The 23,132-nt window shown below is 38.1% G+C and overlaps 2 protein-coding genes across 2 annotated transcripts; both read right to left on the minus strand.

Annotated features, from left to right (window-relative positions):
• Positions 1-71: 71 nt before the first annotated feature.
• LOC145737803 (uncharacterized) lies at positions 72-22,353 on the minus strand. The gene is given in 17 exon segments (XM_081992629.1): positions 72-4,554; positions 6,363-6,550; positions 6,608-6,854; positions 6,938-7,116; positions 9,066-9,700; positions 9,757-9,882; positions 9,884-10,012; positions 12,091-12,675; positions 12,738-13,124; positions 13,185-13,826; positions 15,513-15,863; positions 15,922-16,325; positions 16,386-16,518; positions 19,125-19,254; positions 19,316-19,777; positions 19,857-20,077; positions 22,120-22,353. Coding segments are annotated over 16 exon segments (4,746 nt in total). The 5' UTR covers positions 19,967-20,077; positions 22,120-22,353; the 3' UTR covers positions 72-4,516.
• Positions 22,354-22,639: 286 nt separating this feature from the next.
• On the minus strand, positions 22,640-23,087 carry LOC145737773 (cytochrome c oxidase subunit 6C-like). Its single transcript, XM_081992595.1, has 2 exons — positions 22,839-23,087; positions 22,640-22,780 (listed from the first exon to the last, which is right to left on the minus strand). The coding sequence occupies exons 1-2, from the start codon at positions 23,006-23,008 to the stop codon at positions 22,717-22,719; spliced, it is 234 nt and encodes a 77-aa protein (XP_081848721.1). The 5' UTR covers positions 23,009-23,087; the 3' UTR covers positions 22,640-22,716.
• Between the last annotated feature and the right edge of the window lie 45 nt (positions 23,088-23,132).

Consider the following 23,132-nt stretch of genomic DNA (forward strand, 5'->3'; position numbering starts at 1 on the left):
AACAACACGCCCAAACGTCAACTGTTTGCGGTGTTGCCGGCTTGCGCCACATTTGATTAAAGAAAAAAAAATTTTAAATGTCAAGGTATTTCTATTTAACAATGTATATTTTATAATCAACCTTTCCACAATCTACAATTAAGAACATTACAAAGTCAAACTGTCCGCGATTTACGTAAGGAAGTCTTTTAATCAAATAACAGTTTGCAAATAAAGTACACTCCAATCAAATATATTAGATAAAAGAACAAATTCCAGTAATAACAAGATTTAAGGTGTGCAAACCGAAAGCTCATTAAAAAAAATAAACAATAAATTACGAATAATACACGTTATAAGCTAGAGAAACAAAAAACAGTTCAATGTCATAACAACTTTGTACATAAATTAAATACAACTATAAAGGAGAGCGTTTTGCACTTTAATATAAGAAAAATAATTTAATTCCAGAATTTTTACCCATGGAGCAAACCTCCTTACGTAAAACAGCCGCGTTCAACCGAAATGAAAAGATACCTAAAAATTAATATAATAATGTATGTAATAATATATTATTATGCAAAGTATAGCTCCGTATGTAAAATACCACATGTACAATAATATTTAGTAATATACACCTTTCTCTCTCTGTTTTACTATGCATATAGTACGCTTTTTAAACTCGATAACTAAATACATTATATGTATACTATGTACAAAAAAAGTTATCATTAAAATTGCTCTAACTATGTACAAGGCTTTCTAAGATTTTTTTTTAGTTGGTTTTTGCAAATTGCGCGAGAACGTCCGGTCCGAGGCTATTGGAACGTTTCAATAATAACAAAACAAAAAATAAATACGATAACAATAAAAACTTGTCGTTTGAAATGTTTTTCTTCACATTATTGAGGTCAAACGTGGCAACGTAGCAGAACTTCAAAGAATTTTCACTATACAGGAAACTCAGTTGAGAGGGAGAGAGAACTATTGGAAACCAAATGCTTCAGACAAAGATGGAAACCACTTTGTTAGTGACATGTGCAGAAATGTCAAATCAAACTTATCCTGCATTCTAATGGGATAATTTAAGACGCTATTTGCACCGGCATACTTTAAGCATAGCCCAAGTGTGGTTTAGAGTGTGACTTTTTTCACCTGTACTGTCACAGTCTGACCCACACTTAAGCTCGGCTTACAAAACGACGGTGCAAACGGTGGTAAATGATTAAAAGTACATTAAACTTTATTTGATATTGGATTGTTGTTGTACAATTAATTAAAAAACGAATTATTTTTGAATTTTCAGATTTTCTAATTTTTCTGAAAAATGTTGTACACCTAACCTCAACACTTTTCAAAATAATATGAATTTCAAGGGCTACAAACTGTCAAAATAATCGAGTTATTGACAATTCAATGGAGTAGTTTACAGGGTGATTCAATAAATTTTTAACATCCTTGTAACGTTTTTAATTTTATAAAAAAATACGAAATATGAATCTTGTAGACATACAGGTGTGGTAAATCCAAAACCGACCATAGAAAAACCGTGTAACTGACAGAGAAACGTAGATAATTGCAAGCGCGGGACAGAGAGAGAAAACGAAAACAATATCAAGTAGGCCATATTTTCAGCGCGCTGTTGCCAAAATCCAGCACCGTCGACAAAATTAATTTTGTTCTTGGATTATTCCATGGAAAACATTATAAATCTAGATCTCCATCTTAAATAGGAGGCCATGAAGACACAAAATTTGACATTTGATTAAAAGCTATTTCAAATGTCCAAAATAATAATCCAAGAACAAAATTAATTTTGTCGACGGTGCTGGATTTTGGCAACAGCGCGCTGAAAATATGGCCTACTTGATATTTTTTTCGTTTCCTGTCCCGCGCATGCAATTATCTACGTTTCTCTGTCAGTTACACGGTTTCCCTATGGTCGGTTTTGGATTTACCACACCTGTATAATTTATTCCTAGATAATCCCAGTATACAGGGTGTCCCAAATTTGAGCAACAAACCAAACTAATAATTTTTTATTCGATTTTTGGAATCTACGTCAAATTCTAGGCCTACTTGATGTAAAATGTTTGTATCGATATTCAATTGTTTTTTCTCTAGCAGCCTTACTTTGACAACCCTCCTCGAAAGCAGAAATTACCAATTTGAGCGAAATTTTGGTGCACTGTTCCAGAAAAGCGTCGATAACTCGCTTATTACGCCGTATAACAAAAGAAAGCTAATGAATGGGGCTATCACGTGACGTTGAGCGGGCACGGCTAAGTTGCCCCGTTTACCCTCTAGGGGGTGTCAAAGTTGACTCTCGTTTCTTGCAGTTTTTACTCAATATCTCAAGAACGTTTCAGGTTAGAGGTCTGAAATTTTTACCACCTCTAACCTCGACGGGATACAACTTTTACCTTCTACACACTTTTTTGATACCACGCACCGTTTGGCTTTAAAAAAATTAAAAACTAGAATTGTCAAGAAATTTCAAGTACAAACTTTTTATTTCAAAATTAACCTCAACTGCCTAAATACCTTCAAGTTAGTAGTACAAAAATGTGAATATTCAAATTTTCCAATTTTACCGAAAATTTCCTGTAAATTTTACATCCTGGACAAGTGTCACGTTTGCCAAAACAGAAAGTGACGTAAGCTGGGAATTGATCATAAGATACCAATCAGAGTTTCGGATACAGTTGTCACGTGACGTTGTTCAAGATATTTCCATCTTTGTCCCGAGCGTGCATTTTCAACGGTTCTCTCGCGTTAACATTGAGTCGCTATGTATACAGGGTTATTGACTGGTTTCAGATCCTCATTACAAGCGTTATTTTTAGTTTTAGAAGAAAACTTTAAATACGAAAGTGGTAGATATGAATGTTTACTATTTAATTATAAAAGAAGTTTTAGCTAAAAACACTTTAGCTAAAAACAGTTACATGACTACAACATACAGGTGTGGTAAATCCAAAACCGACCATAGGAAAACCGTGTAACGGACAGAGAAACGCAGATAATTGCATGCGTGGGACAAAGACAGTAAACGAAAAAAATACCAAGTAGGCCATATTTTCAGCCCGCTGTTGTCAAACGCCAAGTTATTTTGTCGACGGTATTTGAGTGATACTTGGCGTTTGGCAACAGCGCGCTAAAAATATGGCCTACTTGATAATTTTTTCGTTTTCTGTCTTAGTCCCGCGCATGCAATTACCTACGTTTCTCTGTCAGTTACACGGTTTGGTCGGTTTTGGATTTACCACACCTGTATATATGAAAGCTAGAAATGTAAAATACTCGTCACGTGACTATGAGAATGCAATTTTTGAGCTGACAACACTGTAAAGGCAAAGTGACAGCCAAAAACACGTCACGTGACCATGAAACGATTGTTTGAACTGTAAAAATTTAGACATTATTATTAAAAGCAAATACACGTCACGTGACTTTACATGACATTCCGAATAATAATTAAAATCTACCATTAAAAATAAAGCTTGTAAGGGGGTAATCTATCAGTTTAGAAGTAAAAAAACAGAAAATACCAAGTGAGTCAAAAAAGAAAAAAAAAACTAAATAACAATATTTACAAAAACCTCGACCGTTGCGTGACCGTTTCCACCATATTTACACAGAAAAAGTGATCGCCGCAATAATCCTCGCGCTTCTCCGCATATCACAATCTGCGTACAGTTTGTATAATAATTAAACAATGTTTCGTTTCCGCGTTTTTCTTTTTTTTTTTCCCAGAAAATGTACAACCGTTTCCCGCTCGAAAGTAAACGAAATCGGCTTGTTGCAGTGATGAACTTAGTCAGTTACGCAAGGCACATTTCAGTCAAACCAAAACCCACCATTACGTTTGTCTTCTTCAGATTGACTGTTCAAACTTCACTTTGAACTGTCAAGCCGAAGAAGAGAAACAAAGGTGAAACGGCCGCCTCCTTGTTTTTTTTTTTACAATTTATTATCAGTCTGGAACGTCCCGGTAGAAGAGTACAACTTTTTAATTACCCAATTTCAGTGCGAACAGTGACGTATTTTGACACTTGGTTAAAGTACAGACTTGTCAAATTACGACACAGTGACGTCACATGTTCCCAACGAACAGGACCTGAAAGATCCAATTCTTTTGTTTGCATTTTTATATTTAATTAGCTGCCAAGTAATTGTCCAGAAATAAAAAGTGTTTTAAGCCAATCTGCTTGTTTTAAAGATTAGAAATGTCAAAATTTAAATAATCAAAATAAACAATTATCTCACTAGACTCCAACATTGCTCAAGAACAAATCAGATCGTTCCAAGTCTGACGAGGGGGGGGGGAGGGAAAAAAAATATAAAGCGACTCTCATTCGTCGTCGCTGCCCGAAAAAGACGACGAAAATGACGTTACCGAACTTACATCGCTGACAGACACCTCGTCATCTGTCAAAGACGAATCGGTGTGCTCGTTATTGGTCGTCCAAACAACCGGCAACAGCGGATGGTAACGGTGGCCGGCCTCCGCGAACGGCCAGCCTGACCCGTGACGTCACTTCACTGACTCCTTTTTACGTTTGCTTTCCATGTCTGAAAGCAATTTTAGTTGATAATAGGACTGAAAACCGTCAAAACGCCTAGAAATGTTAGCAGAATGTCTAAAAATAGGGATAGTAATTTTGAAAAGAGCTTAGAAATTATGCAAAACATTCAAAATGACCTAGAAATGTTTGCTTTTTGTAAATAATAAAAGCAACCAACCTATTTACGCAAAAATACGTAATTTGGCAATTTTTTTTCTTCGTTTTAGGTTAAGGTTAATTTACAATTGCAATAGGCTTCTAAGAGACAAAAACATACCAATTATCTGTTGTAAAATGGGTAAGTATCAATTTATAAATGTAAACTAACCAAATGCTCCTGAAGTAGTTTAAAAAAATGTAAAAACATTCCAAAACACTATAGACGCTCCAAAATGTCTTGCAAAAGCTTACAAAACAGCCTAGAAGCTTCCAAAAGCGTTTAAAACAGTCTAAAACCCTTCAAAATGCTTTTCAACTTATCTAAAGAAGCCAACAAAAGATTTCAAGACAGTCTAAGCTTCTAGAGCAGTTAAGCAGCTTACCTAGAACCGTCTACAAGGTTTCAAATGCTTTAAAAGCAGTCCAGAACCTTCAATGCTCTTTAAACTGTTCAAATGCTCCTAAAGTAATCTAAAAAGGTTTTCAAACACTAGAGAAACTCCAAAATGCTTCTCAAGCAGTCGAAAGCCTTCCAAAAGCTTTTAGAACATTCTAAAGAGGCTTCCAAATGATATTCAACTAGTCTAAAAGCTCTCAAAAAATTTCAATGGTCTAAAAGCTTCCATAAGTTTCTAGAACCCTAAATAAGCTTACAAATGCTTTAATGCTTTTTAAACTGTCCAGAAACCTTCCAAAATGCTTCTAAAGCAGTCGAAAGTTTTTAAAACAGTCTAGAAGCTGTTAAAACATTTCAAGACAGTCTAAGAGCTTCCAAATGCTTTTAGAGCAGTTTAAAAGCTTCCAAAAGTATCTAGAACCATCTACAAAGTGTCAAATGGTATTAACAGCAGTCCAGAACTTTCAATACTCCTAAAGGAGTCTAAAAAGATATCAAAACACTACAGAAACTCCAAAATGCTTCTCAAGCAGTAGAAAGCCTTCCAAAACAATCTAGAAGCTTCCAAAAGCTTTTAGAACATTCTAAAGAGGAACATTCCAAATGATCTTCAACTAGTCTAGAAGCTCTCAAAAAATTTCAATGGTATAAAAGCTTCCGTAGGCTTCTAGAGCAGTTTAAAAGCTTCCACAAGTTTCTAGAACCCTAAATAAGTTTTCAAATGCTTTTAAAAGCAGTCCTAAACCTTTAATGCTTTTTAAACTCTCCAGAAACCTTCCAAAATGCAATCGAAAGCTTTTAAAACAGTCTAGAAGCTGTTAAAACATTTCAAGACAGCCTAAAAGCTTCCAAAAGTATCTAGAACCGTCTACAAGGTGTCAAATGGTCTTAACAGCAGTCCAAAACCTTCAATACTCCTAAAGGAGTCTAAAAAGATATCAAAACACTACAGAAACTCCAAAACGCTTCTAAAGTGGTCGGAAACGTTTCAAAACAATCTAAAAGATTCCAAATGCTCTTGAACTAGTCTAGAAGCTTCCAAAAAAAAATCTAGAACTTGAACTTAAAAAAAAAGCGTCTCCAAGAAAATAATTTTGCTTTTTAACAACTTTTTTCAGGATTTTCGTGCTTTTTAATCCGGATTTTAGTTATAAATGTTGCGAGATGTCGAAAAATCGAGATAGCAATATTGAAAAGGGTTTAGACATTTTGAATAAGCGGTCCCTTTTGAAAATCTATAGTAGAACGGTTAAACTTACCAGCACTTCGCGTTTTTCTTCTCAACGCGGCCGCTTCAGCTTCAGCGTTCGTATTCTGCGTCGTCTGTTGCGCTTGGGGCGGCTGCTGATGATGGCCAACATGCTGCTGCTGTTGCACCACCTTCTCCCTGCTCCGCGTGTTCTGCGCAGGCTGTTGTTTTTCCTGTTGTTGACCCGCCCTAGCCGATCTAAACGTTCACACGTGAAAGTAAACTATTTTTTGACCAATCACAACGACCACTTACCTCCGTATGTTCGTTTTATTGTTAACTTGACTAGCAGGAGTGGCTTGGAGGGTAGTGGCAACGGCGGCCGCATTTTTGACCAACTTCACGGCACTTTTAGGCGCCGACTTGCGCAATTTTTCAATCAGCGGCTCGTCACTGTCCGAGCTTTCGTCTTGCTGAGGCTGCGCGTTCGACGACGACGACGTTTTGATTGATTTCTTTAACGCGGCCGCGTTCTGAAGACGCTTTCCCACTTCCGATCCTTCTAGAAAATATACGACTTATGTAAAAAAAAGCAGGCTCAAAGAAAAAATGGCGGGTCTGAGTTGGTGTGGTGTGTGTATTTACCTGAGCCTTTTCTTGGACGTTTCCTCGACTCGTCGACGCTATGATTCGAGCTGTCACTTTCGTTTCTTTTTCGTTTCGCCGTTGTCGTGGGTGGCAGCACCGCTTTAGCCAGTTTCGGTACGGGAGAACTCAGTTCCGGACTGTTTAGTTTACTTAAAGCGCGCGTCCTCACTGATGACCTAATTTAAATACGTTTCGAATTATGATATACGACGTGCCATTTTTTTTGACAGCTGTTAATTAGTCTGCTACACTGTTGCCACTCTTCAAATTGTTTAAAAGACAAAACTACATTTTGAAGGTTGTGTGCTTGTTTTTGAAAAGTGCCAACTTGCGTTTTCTGTGTTGCCAGTCATGTGACGTGTATTTTACTGTTAGTCTAGGTTTACACGCGTCAAAATAGTCACTGAATTTGATAATATAAAAATATTAAATCTATACAGGGTGATTCACGGTGATGGTATATTAAAAGTATCTAGAGAAGTACAGAGGGTAGCCTAGGTTGGGTCCAAACTCTCTTTCCAAAGTAGTAGAGTAGGAGTAAGATTTTTTGAGTTTTTCCTGTTTTAAGTGTGTTTAAAAAACAAATATGTGTATTCTCTGCAGAAAACGCCCTCTAGCGTATTTTCTGTAAAACTAAACGATACAAAAATCTATGTCATTTGAAAGACATTAAAATGCTCTTTCAAACTAGACCAAAAGTATTCGAATCGGTTAAATAGTTAAGATATTAAAAGTTAAGAAATTGCATTGACCAGTCTCTCTCTTATTATGACATTTACGAAAAAAAAATACAATGCGTTTGTGGTTTCTTACAGGTGTGGTAAATCCAAAACCGACCTTAGGAAAATGGTGTACCGGACAGAGACACATAAATGATTGAACGCGCGTGACAAAGACAGAACACGTCCAAAAATTTTAAGTAGGCCATAATTTTGCATCAGTGTTGTCAAACACAACAAAAGAAGATTTTAATCACAGATGACAGATGAAATATTACTACAATAGGGAGGTCTCGTAACGCTACAGCAATTCGACTGCTAAATGAAAAATAATTTCATTCAAATTGTTAAACAAATTTGACAGAAATCGAACTAAATACAGCTCACACTTACCGACTATAATAAATTAGGAATAATCCAACAACAAAATTAATTTTGTCGACGGTATTTGAGTGATACTTGGCGTTTGGCAACAGCGCGCTAAAAATATGGCCTACTTGATATTTTTGTTCTTTTCTGTCTTTGTCTCGCGCATTTAATTATCTACGTTTCGCTGTCCGTTACGCGGTTTTCCTATGGTCGGTTTTGGATTTACCACACCTGTATATACAGGGTGTCCCACGACGAAAGACATCGATTGATATTGGAAAAAGTATAAATAGGAGAGTTTTGAAAATTTAGCAGGATACTGATGTGGGCATGCCCAATCTATGCTCAAAATGATTCCGTCATAAAAAATGTGGGTTTCTATTTAAAAAACTTGAGATTTTTCATTTTTTTTAGAGGCAAGTTAATGATTTTTTTTTGACGACCCTGTATACAAATGGGTCATTACGCACCCTCAGTTTAATAAAACGATCCTTTATTTACAATAACCCAAAGTTTCATTGCAAAATGAATTACGGTTTTGACAGGGTACAAAAATATGTTGACCGTTGCAACTGTCACTTTTTTGGAAAAACATCAAATATTTCGAAAACGGCTAGAGATAGGCATAGGGCATTGTACACAAAAGTTGGTCAGAATTTTGTGAGGAATTCAAATATGTAAAAATATATAGGGTGTTCTATTTAAAATAAGAAAGTTGTGATCGACTTCCGGTATAAACGGAAGTGCAACCATCTTGAAAATATTTTAGTTAGATTGGGCATGCCCACATCAGTATCCTGTCAAATTTTCAAAACTCTCCTATTTATACTTTTTCCAATATCAATCGATGTCTTTCGTCGTGGGACACCATGTATATTCCCTTTGATTCTCGTATGATGGTAAAAGACGCTTTAAACTTAATTTGCTTTTAACTTTGAATTAGTGAGTTTTCACAGTTCAAACTATCTTTTGTTCTCTCAATTGCAACGTTGCACTTTTTGATTAGTAGGAAAAACGTACAAACTTGTAAATCTTACCTTGTTGCCGGACTGTGCAAATTAGGTGTGGATTCGCTCGGTATCTCAATCAATAGCTGCTCGAGGAGGCTTTTGTTTTTGTTGTTGGCGTGTTGCAACATTGGCAACGGCGTGGCCATATTGCTGTCCTCATCTTCTGTGGTGGTTAACATCGGACTTTCGCTGCCTCCTCTCGAGTCCTGATCGCCCCCACCTCCACCCTTATCCACCTGATTCGGCGGGTACGAGAAGACGCGGAGCGTTGGGGAGTTGGGCGTTGGCAAATCAATCTCTTTTTTGGCATTTCCCTTATTGCCGGGCTCGATGTCGTCGTTGGCGTCGTTACGAGGCGGACTTTTTGACGCGCTTTTGTTCAAATCGTCCTGTAACGTGCACGTTAGATCGCAGCACGGTTTCGAATCGCTCCGGTGTATGCACTCGTTCTCGTTAACGTCCTCTTTAGTCCGATTCGGCGATCGTTCGTCCTTTGACTCGGACGATTGCACTGCGTTCGTAATGCTGCCTTTTGACTCTTCTTGATTCGGTTCGAGGCCCTCCATTTTTGCCAGCTGCGCCTCGATATCGAGTATGTCAGGCACTTGAGTTTTCGGTACTACCACGTTAGGGATAATGTCGGCGTGCGGACTTTGACTCGCCTAATTGTCAATTTTAAATTATCACCAAATTTCAATTTAAACTGTTACTAATATACCTGATTGGGACTTTTCTCGCTCAACGCGTCCATACTCTCGATTCCGCTGTCCTCACCCTGGCCGCCACTACTGCCCGAATTGGGTGACCGTCCACCAGACGTCACCACAACGCTATTCAATTGTTTTTTCCCGTTCTTGGAGACCGTCCAACGATTTTCGACCCCTCCCGTCGGGTAAATTGCACTTTTCCGGCTCTGGCGATTTTTCTTTTCTATCCGACACCTGACCACTCGCTTCCTGAGGACTTTTAGGTACCTGAAATGGAATAAAACATCTCTAAAATCGAACAGTGCTTTTGGAATGACATATAATACAACTATAAGCACATAAAAAGAAAACTTTCACTCATTATACACAAATGTCAAACTTAGAAGCCTCTGGCAGTTTTAAAAATATTGTGGAAGGTCTAGAGTCTGTTTACAATTTTTTAGGAGTTTTCAACCCAATTTAGAAGTCTCTATCAAATTGAATTCCATGTTAAACTACTCTATGAAGAGCAAACAAGTGAAATAACCATTATTTTCACATAAAGGCAAATTACATTGAATTTAACAGTTTCCACTATCTTTGTAGGCCTGGAAATCTTGTTTTGACAACCATACAATAAATACCTCAAATAACCAAATTGATTATAAAACCCAGATTGAAGAAACCCCGTTCTACAATTTATTTCACTCAATTAGGTAATTAATTAGTTTTTTCTTGCACTTTTTGGCAAATACCTTCCTTCAGGGTTAAACGGCCCTATTTCATTTGTGTAGAAAATGGTATTTCCTACAACTTTTGCTTCTTACGCTATTTGTTATTGTAACACAGAAAGAAAATGAGATCAGTTGATGTATACCAGCATTTTAGCTCTCTGGTAGCTGTTATTTTTATCTAGAAGTTGTGAAAGTGTTCCCAAAACTCATAAATACGTAGTCTAAATGAGTGGGAGATACATAAAATGCGTGTAAAAAAATGTAAAAACATTCCAAGACACTATAGAAGCTCTAAAATGCTTTGCAAAAGCTTAACAGCTCAACAGTTTGAACGCTTCTAGAGCAGCAAAAATTTCTGGAACCGTTCCATAAGTTTTCAAATGCCTTAAAGTTGTCTAAAAAGGTTTTAAAACACTACAGAAACTCCAAAATGCTTCTCAAGCAGACGAAAACCTCCCAAAACAGTTTAGAAGCTTCTAAAGTAGTCGAATACCTTCTAAAAGCTTTTAGAACAGTCTAAAAACTTTCAAATGCTCTTCATCTAATCTAGAAGCTCTCAAAACATTTCAAGACAGTCTAAAAGTCTACGTTTGCTTTTAAAACAGTTTAAAAGCTTCTAGAACCGTCTACAAAGTTTGAAATGTCTTAAAAGCAGTCCCAGAACCAATCAATCAATCAATTATCGTAAAGTAGTCTAAAAAGACTTTAAAACACTACAGAAACTCCAAAACGCTTCTAAAGCAGTTAGAAGTCTTTTAAAACAATCTAGAAGCTTCCAAAAGCTTCTAAAGCAGTCGAAAGCCTTCTAAAAGCTTTTAAAACAGTCTAAAAGATTTCAAATGCTCTACATCTAATCTAGAAGCTCTCAAAACATTTCAAGACGGTCTAAAAGTCTCCGTATGCTTTTAAAACAGTTTAGAAGCTTCTAGAACCGTCTGCAAAGTTTCAAATGTCTTAAAAGCAGTCCCAGAACCTCCATCGATCCTAAAGTAGTCTAAAAAGACTTCAAAACACTACAGAAACTCCAAAATGCTTCTCAAGCAGACGAAAGCGACCCAAAGCAGTTTAGAAGCTTCTAAAGCAGTCGAAAGCCTTCTAAAAGCTTTTAAAACAGTCTAAAAACTTTCAAATGCTCTTCATCTAATCTAGAAGCTCTCAAAACATTTCAAGACAGTCTAAAAGTCTCCGTATGCTTTTAAAACAGTTTAAAAGCAGTCCTAGAACCTTCAATGATCCTAAAGTAGGTAGTCTAAAAAGACTTGAAAACACTACAGAAAATGCTTCTAAAGCAGTTGGAAGTCCTTCAAAACAATCTAGAAGCTTCCAAAATCTTTTAGAACAGTCTAAAAAATTCCAAATGCTCTTGAACTGGTTTAGAAGTTCCCAAAAGTTTTCAATACAATCTAAAATCTTCCGTATGATTGTAAAGGAGTATAAGGGTTTCAAAAAAAAAATGTCAAAAACTTGAACTAAAAGATAGTTAAAAATGTTATTTAAGAAAATTAGTTTTTCTTTTTATGCATTTTTTCACGTTTTGAGTGCTTTTTAATAGTAATCTTCATTGATTACAAGCATAAATAGACTTACAGATCAAAAAATTGATCTAATCAAGTTATAACAGTAAAGGCTCACCTTTTCGCCGCCACCGGCATTTTTCCCAGTTTCGACTTGCACGTGACCGACAACTTCCACGGTCCGATGAGGTGGTCGTGGAATTCCTTTGTCACCGATCACCATGTCCTCCATTAGACTTTGTTTGAACTTGGCTTCCATGTCCAAATCCACCGCAGTTGGTAGAGCAATCGCCTGCTGCCTTCTACCGCCATCCGGCGGTGATCCCGGATTGCTCATCCCCAAACTAGCTTTGGAGGCGGCAAACAGCTTCCTTTCCTTCAGTTTGACTTTGTCTTTGCTGCGAATTTTTTGAGGTAAAACGGCAACGGTGCCCACATTTGTAGAACCCAAAATAGACGGCGTTGTGGCTTCTTCACCGCAGTCATCTTCGAGCCGTTTCGAATCGCTTTCAGATTGACTGAGCCGTCTTCGTTTGTCTTCCGGCATTAAAGCACCGTTGGCGTCGTGTTTTTTACCAGTTCGAACCAGATCAGAATCGGATCCGCGCCGTTCTTTCTGTTTCTCCTTGTAATGATTGTGCAGTGTTGAGTATTTCGAGAGTGAATTGTTTCCTGGGGATCCTGGCATGTCGGAGAGTAGTTCCTGCTGGAAAACACAAACGATTAAGCTGGCAAATATCATTTATGAGAGTTATAATATACTACCTTATGCTCGTGATTGGCTTTGAACTTTTTGATTCGCTTGTGTTCGCCAGAATCAGTGGTGGAGCCGTCCTGTTCACTGGCGCCCTCTCTCTTTGCCTTACTTTGAAGTTTTCGTGTTTTCTTCACCATGGGCGTGCCATCAGGGTTTAATTTCGTTTTGTTCTTGATAACGGCCGAGTTGCGCCCACGAAGACTGATGTGCAAGGGAGGCACGCGCAACTCTTCACTACCACTAGCTCCTGTCAGAGTGACAGGTGGGCCTGGGATTGCTGATGACGTTGACGCTCGTTTCGGCTGTTGAGAGTTCACAAAGCTCACATCCACTTTGTAAGCCGGATTGATCGGTTGATCGTTTTTCTCCAGTTTTAAGCGCAGCTTAATTTTTTCCTGTTTCAAAAGAAAAATACCTTAAAAATGTCACCTGGAAATGCAACAAGACTATAGTACCTTCTGAGCTGGTGAATCTCGTCCTTCCCGTCGTATTTTCGAGTTTTTAACTCTCGAATGTTTCCCCTCAGTACTCGACCGTGTCTCGCTGTCACTTTGATCTGTTGCAGTGTCTAACCGCGAGGTGGAGTTGGTGTCCTCATCTGACAAACCCAACGGCGAAGGAAGGCCGGTAAAAACATCCTTGACGTCTTCAACGTCACTGTCCTCACCCCCCGAATGGGGCTCCAATTCACCAGTCAGAGGGTTTATAAGAAATTTTCTACCGTCCATTTGTACGTTAGAAGATTGATGACTGGTTAACATTGACATGGCGGTAAACTCAGCCTCGCTGTCCTGACCGTTATTGCTCTTCGGTGGTGGATGGTCGTCGTTTAACGCGGACGCCGTTTCCGAATTCAGGGCCGTACCGAGCAATTCCAGTTCGGACAGTTCAGGCAACGCGTCCTGATCCAGGGTGGGTAGCAATTCGTCCAGCTCGTCCGGCTTTAGGTCGGTCAGTGACGGTGCCAAATCCAGCAGACTGGAGGCAGCGTTGCCCATCAACGTCTCCCAATTACGCGTGATCGCCACACTGTACGGAGGCGGTGACGGTAACGGTTTTTTTACCACGTTCGTTACCGCTGGTTCTGCCGATATCACCTTAGAAAAACCAAGTGTCAAATGAATATACCAACAAACTGTCAGAACTGTCATTTTACAGTGTCTTTGCAAACTAAAACTTAATTCTCATAACGTTTTGACTGACAGATCTGACAAAACTTTTTTCAGATTTCCGGTATTTTCAGAAAGATCATTCCATTGGCTATCCATTGACGTATAAAACTCTACTAAAAATGGTGCAAATAATTGAGTTATTCTAGAGTGAACAAAAGGATGCACCAAAAACGTCATACAAAAATTAGTCAGCTTTGGCGCCCTCTAGCGACCAAACCGTCCAATCTATTAAAGTAGGTTGGGATATTTTTAGAAAGTTTATTTCATTGGCTTTCCGTTGACGTATAAAACTCTACCAAAAATAAGGCAATTACGTGAGTTTTTGAGGATTGAACAAGAGGATGAACTAAAAAAATTGGTCAAATTTGATGCCCTCTAGCGGCCAAACAGTCTAACGTATCAACCCAAAAAGAGACATTCATAGAAAGCTCCTTTCATTGGCTGTCCATCGACATATAAAAGTATATACAAAGTGCTACAAATATACAGGTGTGGTAAATCCAAAAGCGACCATAAGAAAACCGTGTAACGGACAGAGAAACGTAGGTAATTGCATGCGCGGGAGGAAGACAGAAAACGAAAAAAATATCAAGTAGGCCATATTTTCAGCGCGCTGTTGCCAAACGCCGTAAGTATTCAATACCCTCGACAAACTTACTGTCTTTCTCCCGCGCATGCAATTACCTACGTTTCTCTGTCCGTTACACGGTTTTCCTATGGTCGCTTTTCGATTTACCACACCTGTATGTGTAATTTACAGTGACAGGGTGCGTCACCAACATTTTTTGACTGGTTAAAGGCTAATTTCACCTTAGAAAATTAGGAAAACACAGTCATGTGACTTATTAGGGACATTTTTTGAAAAACTGTTTTTGCAAAATTTTTTTTGTATCCTTTTCAAAAGTTCTCGGTGAATTATTACAGACGTGTGTTTTGCTATTTTCATTTGAAGCTATAATAACTCAGAAATTGAGCATTAAAAAAAACTATGACGTCACATGTCCGTTTTTGACTATTTGGCAACGTTGATACTTATTTAATAGAGCGTCAAGAAAGAAGATTACGTCACCCTAACCCTATTTTACTGTTTATGGTTTTGACTTTGAATTTGTTTATTTTTTATTGCTGCAAACATAAAATGCTAACAGCTGTAAATATGAATTTAAAAAAATGCTTTGTATGGTGCTGTAATTATAAAATATTTCTACCTGTGCCGAGAAATCTGCAAATTCGGAAAACATGGTGCACTTTGGCCAAGACGTAAACTTGCAAAAACTGCCTTGTACTTGTTGTGAAGATCATTTTATTGTAAGTAGTATATGATTGCTCAAGAGTAGAAAGTAATACATTTAAACACTTGGAAAGATTGAAAGAAAAAGTACACAAAATAAAAACAATAATATTGAGGTTAAACTGGGGTTATATTGAATAATTTCTATCTTTGTCTGTTTCGTGCATTGCCTCCTTTGCACTCACAAACTGATTAAAAGCGACGTTGCCAAAAGTAAAAATCTTAATTAATTACAAAAAAATGTGTTATTCACATGAAAAACAATTTTTTCTAAAACATTAGCAAAAAAACCGTAAAACAATTATGAAAAGCCTTCTTACCTGAGTGACTAAGGACTCGGACTGAGCCAGACCCAAACCGATTTGATTGTGTTGGGCCGTGACCACCCCCTGACCGTTTCGACTGTTCATTATACCGATATGCGCGTGCGTCACCGCGTGACTCTTCACAGTCACGTGACTATTGTTATTGTTACTGCCCGACGACACCACTACATTGTTTGTGTTGACGTGCATTTTCGTTTGACTTTGATGCGACAAAGTGTGACCGAACACGTTTTTCTGTCGTAATATGGCGGGCGCGGATTGCGCCTGAACTAATGGCAAGTTGGTGCGCCCTGATTGGTTGGTGGCGCCTGCGTTCTGTGCCTGCGTGGGCAACGGTTTGTTCACCTAGAAATAATGATTTACTCTCTGTAACTTGTTTTGTGTGGCGTTTAATCGTACTTACCGCAATGATACTGCCCTGTGGTGTCCTTTGGTAGCGTTGACCGGTAAACGTGGGTCCTTTCGGCGTTGCATTCATGCCGAAAATGCCAGTTTGACGGTGCAAACCAGCCACCGAACTATTATTGGTCACCGAGTTGGCCAACGAAGTGGCAATACTCTGAATGGCCGAGCTCGCGTCCACGTGACTTGAGGTACTGCTTGCTAAGGCGATTGAGGTCGATAAGGCGCATGTCGGTGACGGACTACTACTGCTAACGCTACTACTACTAAGATTATTGTTGCTCGAATTCACTAGCACATTGTTAGCCTGAGAAGTGGTGGCGGAGACGACGAGGTGATTGGCCGTGGATCCCCGCGATTGATGCGGTACCGCCGCGGTACCGGAAGGTGGTGCTAAAATTTGACCTTGACCCGGAACCGGCAAATTAGTGAATTGCGTCCCGAAATTGTTTTTCAGTTTAGTACCGGTTGCCTTAACAGATGGCGCGGCACGCATATTATGTCGTGCCGTAGTGGAGTTGGGCACTGACGTGGTCGGGCCTTGTTGGTCGTTTTGTAGTAAGTTGACCAACAAAGGGCTTGAAATTGTAACAGCCGGCTGAAAATCAATCAAATCACATTAGTAGTGTTTAACTGGTTTGAGAAGCATATTATTCAGTGACTTCTGACTGTTGCGTCACATCCCTTATCTCAATTCATTAAGTTGCTTGAAAGACATTATTAATGCTAAACCCTGTTTGTCACATGTCACATTTTAAAAAGGCTTTCAGACGATTTAAGCATTTTGAAATCTAAGCCTAAATGGTGTAAATAAAGAAGAAAGTTTTAAAAAACTAGTGAAATGCATTGATTGGTTGGTCATATACTACGGCTTCTGCAAAGTTCAAACTTGAACGTTCCAAGAATTGATTTAAATTACCAGAAGTCTCTAGGGCTATTTTAAAACCTTCAAATGCTATTGAGAACCTTCTGAAAAGTGTCACAAGCTTCTACAACTGCCTTAGACCTTCTCAGAGTGGTTTTATATTGTCAGAGACTTGTAGGACTGTTTCGAAGGTGTCAATCACCTCTAAATGCCACTAAGAACTTTTAGAGTCCTCTACAACTGTCTTAAACTAGCCCAGAACTGTTTTAATTTGCCAGAGGCCTGTAGGACCATTTTGAAAGTTCCATAGACTGCTAAAGAATATTGAAAACCTTCTAAAAAGTGCCAGAGGCCTCTACAAGTGTGTTAAACCTTCGCGGATACCTCTAGAACCATTTTGGAAGTGCCAGAGCTTTTTAAATAATACTGCAAACCTTCTAGACATTGCCACAGCCTTTTACAAGTATCTTAAACCTTGCAAAAAGTGTTTTAAATTGTCAAAAGCTTCTAGATCCATTAAAAAAGTGCCAGAGGCTCCTAAATGCTATTGACAATCTTCTATAAACTCCCAGAAGCCTTTTACAAGTGTCTTGAACCTTCTAAAAAGTGTTTTAAATTTTTAAAAGCTTCTAGATCCATTAAAAAAGTACCAGAGGCCCCTAAATGCTATTGACAACCTTCTATAAACTCCCAGAAGCCTCTGCAAGTGTCTTAAAATTTCCCAGGCTTGCTTTAATTTGTCAGATGCCTCTAGAATCATTTTGGTAATACCAGCTCTCTAAATAAGACTGCAAACCTTCTAGAAATTTGCCAGAAGCCTCTATAAGTGTCTTAGACCTTTCAAAAATAGTTTTAAATTCTCAAAAGCTTTCAGATCCATTAAAAAAGTGACAGTGACCTCTAAATGCTACTGACAACCTTCTAAACAGTATCACAAGCTTCTACAAATGTCCTAAACCTTCCCAGACTTGTTTTAAACTGTCAAATGCATCTAAAACCATTTTGGAAGTGCCAGAGCTCTCTAAATGATACTGAAAACCTTCTAGAAACTGCCAGAAGCCTCTATAAGAATCTTAAACATTCCAAAAAAAGGTTTAAAATTGTCAAAAGCTACTAGATCCATTACAAAAGAAGCAGAGCCCTCTGCAAGTGTTTTAATCCCTCCCAGATTTGTTTTAAACTGTCAAATGCCTCTAAAACCATTTTGGAAGTGCCAAAGCCTTCTAAATAATACTGTAAACCTTCTAGAAGTTGCCAGAAGCCTCTATAAGTGTCTTAGAGCCTTCATTTTAATAGTTTTAAATTCTCAAAAGCTTTCAAATCCATTAAAAAAGTGACAGTGACCTCTAAATGCTACTGACAACCTTCCTAAACAATGCCACAAGCTTCTACAAATGTCTTAAACCTTCCCAGACTTGTTTTAAACTGTCAAATGCATCTAAAACCATTTTGGAAGTGCCACAGCCTTCCAAATAATCCTGCAAATCTTCTAGAAGTTGCCCGAAGCCTCTATAAGAATCTTAAACATTCCAAAAATGGTTTTAAATAGTCAAAAGCTACTAGATCCATTACAAAAGAAGCAGAGCCCTCTACAAATGTTTTAATTCTTCCCAGATTTGTTTTAAACTGTCAAATGCATCTAAAACCATTTTGAAAATGCCAGAGTTGCCTCTCTAAATGATACTGCAAACCTTCTAGAAACTGCCAGAAGCCTCTATAAGAATCTTAAACATTCCAAAAATTGTTTTAAATTGTCAAAAGCTGCTAGATCCATTACAAAAGAAGCAGAGCCCTCTACAAGTGTTTTAATCCTTCCCAGATTTGTTTTGAACTGTCAAATGCCTCTAAAACCATTTTGGAAGTGCCACAGCCTTCTAAATAATACTGCAAACCTTCTAGAACTTGCCAGAAGCCTCTATAAGTGTCTTAGACCTTCAAAAAAGTGTTTTAAATTGTCAAAAGCCCCCAGATACATTAAAAAAATAACAGTGACCTCTAAATGCTGCTGACAACCGTCTAAAAAGTGCCAGAGGCATCTAGACTCATGTTGAAATTTGTCAGAGGCCTATACAAGTGTTCTAAGGGCCTTTTGTACCAACATATTTAAAGGCATCATAGGCTAAGTTTTCATTTGACTATAAATGAATCTGTGTGGTCATAAACCTTGTTTAAAATTGCCAGAAGCCTCTGCAAGTGTTCTACACCTTCTAAAAATTATACTATATAATTTATTGTAGCCCCTGTCCCTTACAATCACATTTAATCACCAACATACGAGTTTTGGTGGTGATAATAGTCAGAAGTCACTGAACAGACTATAGTACAATCTTAATGCTTACCTGCACTGTAGCTGCATTAGAAGATTGCCGAATTCCTGGATAAGGAGGAGGTAAAAACGGTGGAGGAGGAGGGTCCATGTTTGTTGTACTTCTTGAAACACTGGTAGATCCATTGCCGTTGCTGCTTTGACTGTACAAACACCAAAAAAAAATAGAAAACTCAGTTCATCTAGATTTAGTAGACTACTCACCTGTGAATAGCCTGATTCATGCTGGCAAAGGGAAAAGGTCCCGCAAACGGAGACTTATTATTAATGGAATTCGAAGGAATAACGCTTTGTGGCGGTCCCATATTGACTCCCACTCTTGGAACGACCGAATCGGATGGACACACCACGTTAGGCGACTTGAATTGCACTTGAGAATTGCCGCCAGCGGCGCCACTGCCAGAACCGCCCGCCGAACCATCCTGGGTGGTGCGCAAAATCACCTCTTGCGGTTCACCGTTGGCTCCTTGCAAACGCAACGAGATTGCGCCCTCGCCGTCCAACTGGACGCTTAAAATGCCAAGCGCGCGTAGCTGCGGGGCTCCTTGCTGCGCGAGCTGTCTGAGGCGCAACGCGGCCTCGCGCGGCACCGACAGCGTCACGCGCACCGAGTTCCACGGCTCCAGTTTGCGTACTTTCACCGGCACGCCCAAGATACCATTCAACCTAACCAACCACTAAGTTTGTTACAATATTTACTAACTGAACAACTGGTTTAACAAACTTTTTTTGCCTAAAAACTTACCTATCAACTACGGTTTGGAACTGTCGGGAAAACTCCGGATGGCCGAGTGTTCCCTCACAGGTGATGACGGTGGAGACTTCTTCTCCCGTCTGACCACCGTCTGGGGCCATTTACAATAAAAAAAAGGGCGCCTTGTCGCGCCAAAAGTCCCTTTGCGCCCGAGCAGGGCCGCTCGGACATGTTTGGGGAGCCATCCAACAGTTTATTAATATTGATCCAATCTATAACAGAAATTATTATCAATTGCGATGCAGTTGCAGCCAAAATAGGACCTTATAAACAATTTGTTTTTAGGTTAAGGACAAAATTTAAGGTAGGACCCTATTTCTGTTACAAGATGGATAATTATTGAGAAAAACCTGATAATGATACTAGAAGACCAGAGGGGTAGATTTTGTACACCAAAGTGCCTTTTTGCATACAAAATACCTCACAATGCCTTAAAACTGCCTAAAATGCCTCAAACTGTCTTGAAATACATCAAAATACCTTTAAATTATTTAAACTGCCTTAGGATACCCTCAAATGTTTACACATTTGTGGCATTCTTAAATTTAGTTATAAATTCCCTGGTATTGAGGTTAGGTAACATTGTAAAGGTTTTACCAAATTTTTGACCTTAGGGGTTATTTTTTGACGTTTGCACGAATCTTCTAACTGTCATAGTAACCAAGTTTAAAGGCACTGATCATTTAAAAGAAACAGTTGAAAAATTGGTAATTTAAATTTAGACAGTAGTCAGTCAAATTGTAGGAACTAGATCACGTGACTTGATAATTCCATTTTTGAGCTTGCAACATGGTAAAGGACAGTTGACATTGTCAAAAACAGTCAAATTTTTGAAAAATTTCATAAATTAAATTTAGACAGTTTTGTAAAAGCTGAAATTGCAAGAGACACATCATGTGACTTCGATTATGCCATTTTAGAGCTTGCAACACTGTCCAAGCCAACTGACACCTGTCAAAAACAGTCACGTGAGGTTAATAATACAATATTGAACTTGCATCACTGTAAAAGCCAGTTGATTCTGAACTGTTTCAAATATGGGTTTGGACCATTAGCGGGATAATTTGTATGTAGTCGTGTAAATCAGTACACAGCAATACTTATCCCCTCCATGCAGATGGCCCAATTCAGTTCCTAAACATTCAAAATTATGAAGCCGAAAAAATACAGTGCTACCCTCACACTTGTAAGGTGCAATCTATTTTTTTTTTCCGAAAATTAGAAAAACTCTAACAAAGCCTCACCATAATACCTGTGCAATCTGGTTCCTGCTTTGACCAATTACAAACAAAGACTTGGGGAATAATCTTATTTTTCTAATGCAACCAAAAATAAACACAAAATAAGGTTAGAATAATATGAAGATCATTTTCTCTCTTCAACCCTTATTAAATAAGTATCAACATTGCCAAACGGTTAAATAATTATTGAGATTGTAAATTTAAAACCATATTTTTCTCAGTTGGTAACACAAGATGGTTAAAGAGAACCAAATTCAAAGGTGCAACAAACTAGTCCACCCTTTTAACCCTAAATAGGTATTTGATATACATTTTAGTTAAAACATTAGTTCCAAAGCAATTGACTGTCAAAACTATCATTGGAATTTGAAATCAATTTTAAAAAATGGTTGTAAAATGCTTGAAAGGATGAGAAAAGTCTTTCCAAGGTCTTATTACCTACAGTATATGCCAAGCTTAATTTAAGAAAAAAATTAATTGTAGTAACATTTTAGTTGTTTGAATTAATCATTGAAAACCTCTTAAAACAAGGAGAATCGTTAGAAAAAAAATTAAATTTTTAATATTTCCACCACTAAACAACTGATGCATTTCCAAGAGGATAATTATTAACATTTTTGTTGCCGGGTGTAGTTTTCAAACTGGATACGTCCCGAAACTATCTCGATACCCTTAAAAAACAATATCGCCGTCAATTTAGCACTATTCTGCGTGTGAAACGTACAAAATTTGGGCTCTAAATTGTAGAAAATTAAAAATCTCGATCTGATCGCAGCCATTTTGGAAACTTGGGGGAGTGTTATTCCATGTGTTCAAATGCTGAATAAAGCGATATAAACGTATAAATAACCCCGGGTTTTGCATTATTTCGTCGAATCCCGCTGTGTTTTATCAGTTTTGCCAGTTTCCACGCGAGTCTTCGGCTCGAACGAACCGCAATAAACGCATCCAAATCAATTTGCTTACTGACTAGGAAACATTTATTGTATATACCCCATTTCGGTGTGACATACTTTTTTGACACGGCAACGGCTTCCCCACAATTCCAATTGTCCTCAACACTTCACCAACTCAACAAACACACACTAATTAAACGAATTTCGGGTTAAAACGTCCGTAGAAACGTACATAATATTGTTTTTTAAAATAATTAAACGCTCTCAACAATAACAACTCGACGCCATAGGACTTGCGCGCACCAGATGCGCCATGGAGCGGCCATTTTACAGAAAGGAAATGTTTGACGTTCGACAGACAAAGTTACTAGGCAACCAATCTAGTGAAATACCAGAAAACACTAGATTAATCAGCTGATAATGCCATGTTGCCAAACCGCAACCATTCAATTATATTTTTTGATAATCATTTTAAATTTATATACAGTGTTGTTTGAAAGTATTCATAATTTATGTAATGCTTTTCTTATTTAGCAGCGTAAACAAACACATTTATATAAATGGAGAGTAGAAATGAAACGTGCAATGCTGCCAAGTCTCCCTTCAGTTTCAGTTTTTTAATAATAAAACAAACCAAACCAAGTTAAACTTTATTGCCTAAACTCTAGTATTCGACATTTCTGAGATTACATTTGGATAGGAGGAAAGCACCTTTCAGCATGAGTCAAACAAGCCCTTGGCCCTCATTTTTTCAAACTCTTTGTTAATGTCGTAGGTCCTGGAAAAGTAAATCATAATTATTGTTAGTAGTGGCACTCTCACGGGGTATTCCTTACTTGTAAAAGTTGGCGTAAACTTCCTTTCTTTTATCGTTGTACAGTACTTTCATGGTAACAGCGGCGACCGTACACAAAACTAGGGCTACGCCCAAGTTTGTTTTGATTTGACTGCCCAACAGGCCACGGAGTTGGGGTTTTGCAACTGTGCTGACTTTTCCACCGGCCATAATTTGGTTTTTACGCTAAAACACACCCAACGTTATGTAAAGAACTGTTCAATTTCAATAAAATTGGTTATTTAATTTCTTGTCAAAGGTCAAAATACATTTGCTGTCAACTGTCACTAAATGA

Source organism: Ips typographus, linkage group LG14 (assembly GCF_016097725.1).
Source record: "Ips typographus isolate SLU linkage group LG14, UJ_Ityp_2.0, whole genome shotgun sequence".
Lineage (NCBI taxonomy): Eukaryota > Metazoa > Arthropoda > Insecta > Coleoptera > Curculionidae > Ips > Ips typographus.